Below are 6,072 nucleotides of genomic sequence, written 5' to 3'. Positions count from 1 at the left end.
ATTTGGGCCACCCAGCAGTTCCTATGGGTAAAAAGTATAACCTCATCTGACTAGAGGGCTCCAGGGTCAATTTCAGGCTTTCTGTCCCTCTTATCACCCCCAGGCTCCTTCGCAGCAAGCGAGTAAGCAGCGGGCACCCTTGTTGGCATTCTCTAAGAGCTGAGGGCCAACTGGGGAACTGGGCACACTTCCTTACCCAGGCACAGCACTTGAAGGCTCGGCTGACCCTTCTGTGATGGACTAGTTCTGTGAGGCTGCTCTTTTCAACTCGCTCAACAAGAGATGCAAGAACCAAAGTCTTCCAAGAGCTCCCTCGGATTCTCACCTCTGGGGTCAACCAAGAGCCAAGGTCAGGCCTACAAATTCCAAGTTCACCAAGCCCCCAGGTGGGGAATGGCTGCCAGGCACCTTTTCAGGAGGCACCTCCCTGTCTGTGACAATGCTCTTAGAACCTAACTGCTTTCATCTGAAGTCTGGAGGTGAGAAAAGTACCCCTTGGGAAAAAGATGGGAAAGGAATCTCTTCCCACGGAGAGACTAAGGACAATTTTCGGTGTCTCTCCAGTAATCTTCTGAAAACAGCTAAGAGGAAGGAGGCTGTTTGATGGGTGATGATTGGAATAGGGCTTGTCTGACTGCCTCTTAATAAGCTCTGGGGGGATTAATAGGCCCCAGTGTTTGTAATTCGCTTTCAGTGGAGTCTTAGTGCCTATTGTTTTCAGATGGGGCCCCATGGTAACAGTAAAAGTCTCAGGGAGCATCTTGTTACGTAACCAATCATTCCATTTAGCATTCTCCTGCAGCTGTCCAGAACATGATCACAAAAGTGGATTTACATTTCATTTTCCCTCCTGTCACTCCTGTTAGAGACCTCATAACAGCACTCCCGCTTGCACACCATATGTGGAAGACTGGGAGAAGTCAACAGGGTGTGTAATAGTATCAAATGCTTTAAATTAATTACTCTCCTGCACAAAAGGCTCACAACTGTGACGGAAGCCAGAGCAGCTTCGTCTTGGCCTGATCGGGACTTGAAGAAGTAGGAAGGGGAATGTAGACAGAGGGATAGAAAGAAGGCCGGAAGGAAGGAGAGGGGGCGAGGTGGGAAAGAGAGAGGGAGAGCACAGACAGACACATACACACACACACACACACACACACACACACACACACACACACACACAGTAGGGGCTCCTTGTTTCCTGTCGGGCTCCCATGGACACCCTCAGAAGGAGCACTGTGAGTGCCTCCAGGGAGGGCTAGCAACTGGCAGGTTGCCTTCACTCACCAGCTACTTAGAGCTCTGGCATCTCAGCCAAAGATTGGTATCCATGGCCTAAGGAGTTAGCAGCATTCCTGATCCGGAGCTATGATGAGGGAAGAAAGATTTCAAGTGCTTTCAGCATTCCTCCCTAGGCCTCTCCAACCAGCCACACCCTCTCACACACACCACTTATTAGCTTGCTGAAGAAAAATAAATTCCCTAATCCAGCCTCAGCCGGACTGGACAAAAGAAGCAAGCCGGATTCTCATTTGGAGAGCTGTCACTTGGTAGGTAAGTGCTGTTTTCTGGGTTCTTTAATAGAATTTAGTCAGAGCTGCTTTTCAGTCTAAAACACGCTGTCTCGAAATGCCTTTCTTGGCTCTTTTGCTACCTTGTCCTCCCTTTTCATATTAAGCTGAGTCCTGTCTTATCAGCACCAAAGCTTTATAGAGGGCTGTCCACTTATATCCTGGGTCGGCCCTGTGTCCTGAGCTCAGAGAAGAGCATTTGGAAGGTCTCAAAGGGAGGGCAGACCTGCCCCTGCCCCTGCCCCTGGCCCTGCCCCTGCCCCTGCCCCTGGCCCTGCCCCTGCCCCTGCCCCTGCCCCTGCCCCTGCCCCTGGCCCTGGCCCTGGCCCTGCCCCTGCCCCTGCCCCTGGCCCTGCCCCTGCCCCTGCCCCTGCCCCTGCCCCTGCCCCTGGCCCTGCCCCTGCCCCTGCCCCTGCCCTGGCCCTGCCCCTGCCCCTGGCCCTGGCCCTGGCCCGTAGAGGGCTGGAGAGAAATAAAGATGTCGGTTCGGGCTTGAGCATCAGGAAACGTGGAGGGTGTGCAGGATGTGAGGTCTGAGACGGGAGGGGGCTGGAACAGAGGAGTTGATGTCCAGCCCAAGTCTTTCACCTGCACTGCCCCGACCACTCGTATTGGACGGCTGTTCTGGGTCTTGATCAGTAGACCCTCCTCTGTCTCTTCTTGGAGATTTGGTAGAGACTTCAGAGTCAGCATTCCGAAAGCTCTCTGGAGTTAGGGACCACATCTCAGTCGCGAGATGCCGCAGTTCTCAGGATACCACTTGGCACAGCCCAAACGCAGCCGTGCATATGGGAATAAAGGAAATGCAGTGGCCCCAGGATAGCTCTGCCATCTCCCTATCCTCCCTCCAAGCTCTGAATACACTCTTTGGGAGCCTTCAAGGATGACAGAAATGACTTGTCTTGATGGGCTAACAGTGCAGGGTGTCTCCTGCACCCAAGTTTTGCATGTGTTTCACACTTGTTCTTTCCAGCACTCTGACTGGAGCACTGTAGAGAACCAACCCAGATCCTTATTGTCTTAGCCAGGAGCCTGGGCTCAGAAGAATGCCTTGACTCTCCACCCTGCTCCTGCATGCTTGAAACCATTGCCTTAGGGAGCAAACAGTCCCCATGCGTGTGATTCCAGCTGACTCGGCAGCTGTGGTTTCAGGAAAACACACATTTCACACACTGATCTCTGGCTAAAAGGGGTCTGTGACTGGCTGTTGTTTATGGGGTTCATCCAGGTGTGGGACGACTCTTGCTTGATTCACTGTCTGCAGGCCAGAAGGAAGAAGATGGAAAGGCACATGGTCCAGGGACGGATGCACAAGCACTTTGATTCGGAGAGAAAGACCACCAAGCAGGCTGAAGCTAGACTGGGCCAAAGCCTGCAGAGACTGGAGGCCCTCTGCCTCTCCCACGTGAAGCTGCTGAGCAGGGAGCAGAAGCAGCTTCACAAGGAGCTGCAGAGGCTGCAGCGAGGTACGTACTCTCTTCAGAGAGGCTGACGAAGCCCACCCGAGCCTCAGTCCACAGTGAGTGATTGGGACACAGGCACAGGCTTCCAGGCATCCCAGTGTCCTCCAGAGCTAGGTTGGAAGGCAGAGCCAGCTATCTCATGATAGGCCTGCCTCCCCCTAAAACAGATCTCTAAAGAAGGTTCCTTTGCCCCTAAATTGTGTCCTCGTGTTCTTCATAATACCCCTCCCCAATCATTCTGTCCCCAAAGAATAAACAATTTTCAAACATAAAAAAAAAACCAACTCAGTATTATGAAGTTGATATCTACTCTACTCACAGCCACCCTATAGGACAGGGTAGGACTGCCTCTTTGAGTTTCCAAGACGGTACGTCTTTACAGCAAGAGACAGCCCTGCCTTCTTCCCAAGGAGCAGTTGCTGGTTTCAAACTGCTGGCCTTGCAATTAACAGCCCAACACACAACCACTCTGCCACCAGGATTCTCATACTTAGAAAATCACACGATTAATGCAGTCTAGCTAATGAATGTACAACTGTTTAAGTACTAAAAGGAAGCGGTGCCCACAAAGGCCCATCCATGTGCCCACCCTGACCCACCAAGGAGTTAATTCTGGGTACACTGTGCGGTCATGTTCTCCCTCATAGTGCCTACTCACCTTGGCGTAGGTTCAGGGAGCTTACTCCCAGTATAGCAAACTAGTGACCCACTCACAGAGTAGGTGGTAGAGTGGTTACACATTGGGCTACAATTCACGTGGTGGGTGGTTTGAAACCACAAACATGTCTGTGGAAGAAAGACTGGGTGTCCCACTCCCATAAACAATCATAGTCTCAGAAATCTACAGGGTCGTCACTGAGGCAGCACGGCGGTTGTTGTTAAGTGACCCCCCTCCCAGCCCCCCATGAGATGCCTTAAAACGACCAGAGTCCACCATCACAGCTGTGCCGACAGCATACTGAAAGTCCATCTTAAAAACTGGGAAATCCGCTGAAGTGTGGTCAACCATCATGCCACCGAGAAGACGGCGGTGGCATGATTGTGGAAAGGAAGGCAATGGGACACCATCTCTGGGGATCACTCCCGCCCAGTTATTTTGCTTTTGAAAACACCACGCTTGCCAAATAAAACATCCAGACAAACCCTCCATGGACTAAGCCAGTGCACGGCCTCAGGTCTGATTGTGATTACATCCTCTTAAACATGCCATAAGTAAACAGTGAGGAATGGCTTGATGTTTTCTGGTTTTCATCCATTGTGACAGACTTGGCCTTGCGTGTCGTGTGAATGCCACATGTCCTAACACTGAGACTCTCAAAACCCCGTTTCCGTCACTGTTTTGCTTCTTCTCTTCACTCACTCCACACAGAAATGGTCAAGAGAAAGCTCTCCTCGTGCTTCGCAGATGGAAGCCGGGAGAGGCCCGAGGATGTCCTCAAGCCCTCGGCGCAGGAAGCCCGGAAGCACAGGTCCCCGCCGCTCCGTACATTTAGGTAAGGAATGTTTGCCGAGCTTCTGGGGGTTACTGGAATGCCTCTTTTCATTTCACCTCTTTAAATTGTTCATCTCTCTCTGAGAAAACGCTCCCTTCTCTGAAGTAAAGCGATCCCCGACTCACACTCTCCCCACCCATTTTCAGCAAGCCCCACCCCACTCTCTTCCACTTTATGACCCCAGTCAATACTGTATGCTGTGGATCGCATCCTAAAACTTGAAAGATCTAATGACGAGTCCCTTCACTGGCTTTCAAAGATCTTTCTTCATTTTATGTCTTTTCCCAGAGCACTGGCAACCAAGATGCCCCAAGAAAAATGCACAGCCAAGCCCCAGAAGCCTCCTCTCCAACACGCTGGCCTCAAAGACCCCACAATGAACAAAGAGCAGCCGCTATCTCAACAAGACAGGGGTGCTTGCTTCCCTGAAGAGAAGGCACAGGCCCAAGAGAAAGCTTCTATCACCCTCCCTACGGGCACAGACTCTAGCCTAGGCCAAGATCAAGAGGTGTCCACCAGTACCAAAGGCCAAGGCCCTGGGTCTAGGCCTGCTGACGACAGTGCAAGTACACCCACTGAGGAAGGCAGATGGGCAGATGCTAACCCAGAAGCAGACCAGGTCCCTGGGAGAGGGATCCCCTCCGATCCCGTGGAGAGTGGCTCTTCAGGAAATGTCAAAGAGATGGCCACAGAGTCGACCTACTTAGACTTGTTTGCCAAGGCCAAAAACGCCCACTACCTCCGGCACAGGGTGCCCCCCGAGTCTGAGAGGCTCCTTAGTGTTGGGGAGATATTTGGACATGAGAAAGCCTAGCTGTGCAAAGCACAAAAAGAGCGTGAGAATAGGCTGGCCACCTAATGGGCTTCCTTTCTAACCATCTCATAGAGCCTGGCAATGGCAGATAGCATAAATTATTAAGGAAATGTGTTCCTCTAATAATGGAAATCATATTTTCAAAAACAAGCAATTATACGGCAACATTTTAAACCTTTATAGGAATATTTTTCTAAATTAAAAAAGGATATGAAATATTAGGACAGTGGTGAATCTGATGAAAATATTTTAAATGATGTACCAGTGTTTCTATAACCATCACGAATATGAGTCTCTATTCATTGATAACTGGATTTTTTGTTTCCCTGAAAGGGAAACTGTGATTGGTCCTGCTTGCATAGTTCTTTCTCAGAGTAGAGTCTTTAGCGCCACCTGCTGGGCAAATGAAACCTCTCTTCTGTATGTTTGGGCTTCACCCACATAGTGTAAGTACAGGCATACCTTGGAGATGGCTCAGTCGGTGCCAGACCACCGTAATAAAGGAACTCTCTCAGTAAAGCAAGTCACATGAATGTTTTCTGTTTATCCATGTATGAAAACTTTATGCTCACGGTGCACTGTAGACTGCTAAGTATGCAATAATATTATGTAAAAAAGTGTGAAATATTAAGAGAAACGTGACACAGAAACACAAATGAGCACATGCTGTGGGGGAAGGGGGGGCACCAACAGCTTTGCTTGAGGCTGGATTGCCACAAGCCTGCAATCTG

General features: G+C 50.5%; 1 protein-coding gene across 2 annotated transcripts; it reads left to right on the top strand.

The window, feature by feature from the left end:
* Window positions 1-1,154: 1,154 nt before the first annotated feature.
* On the top strand, window positions 1,155-5,860 carry CCDC190 (coiled-coil domain containing 190). Of its 2 annotated transcripts, none has more exons than XM_075564216.1 (4): window positions 1,155-1,550; window positions 2,836-3,037; window positions 4,404-4,527; window positions 4,816-5,860. In XM_075564216.1, exons 2-4 carry the CDS (start codon window positions 2,851-2,853, stop codon window positions 5,339-5,341), a joined length of 837 nt encoding a protein of 278 aa, XP_075420331.1. In that variant the 5' UTR covers window positions 1,155-1,550; window positions 2,836-2,850; the 3' UTR covers window positions 5,342-5,860. The 2 variants fall into 2 exon arrangements, with proteins under 2 accessions (XP_075420331.1, XP_075420322.1); XM_075564207.1 differs by having other exon boundaries at window positions 1,158-1,554.
* The last annotated feature ends 212 nt before the right edge of the window (window positions 5,861-6,072 follow it).

Source organism: Tenrec ecaudatus, chromosome 1, assembly GCF_050624435.1.
Source record: "Tenrec ecaudatus isolate mTenEca1 chromosome 1, mTenEca1.hap1, whole genome shotgun sequence".
Lineage (NCBI taxonomy): Eukaryota > Metazoa > Chordata > Mammalia > Afrosoricida > Tenrecidae > Tenrec > Tenrec ecaudatus.
This window is presented reverse-complemented; position numbering and strand designations above follow the sequence as displayed.

What these genes read in the sequence shown, in the direction of transcription:
- CCDC190 (XM_075564216.1), top strand. Translation starts at nt 2,851, where the DNA reads ATGGAAAGGCACATGGTCCAGGGACGGATGCACAAGCACTTTGATTCG. An exon ending in GCTGCAGAGGCTGCAGCGAG is followed by an intron (nt 3,038 to 4,403) that starts GTACGTACTCTC and finishes CACTCCACACAG; the next exon opens with AAATGGTCAAGAGAAAGCTC. An exon ending in CCGCCGCTCCGTACATTTAG is followed by an intron (nt 4,528 to 4,815) that starts GTAAGGAATGTT and finishes GTCTTTTCCCAG; the next exon opens with AGCACTGGCAACCAAGATGC.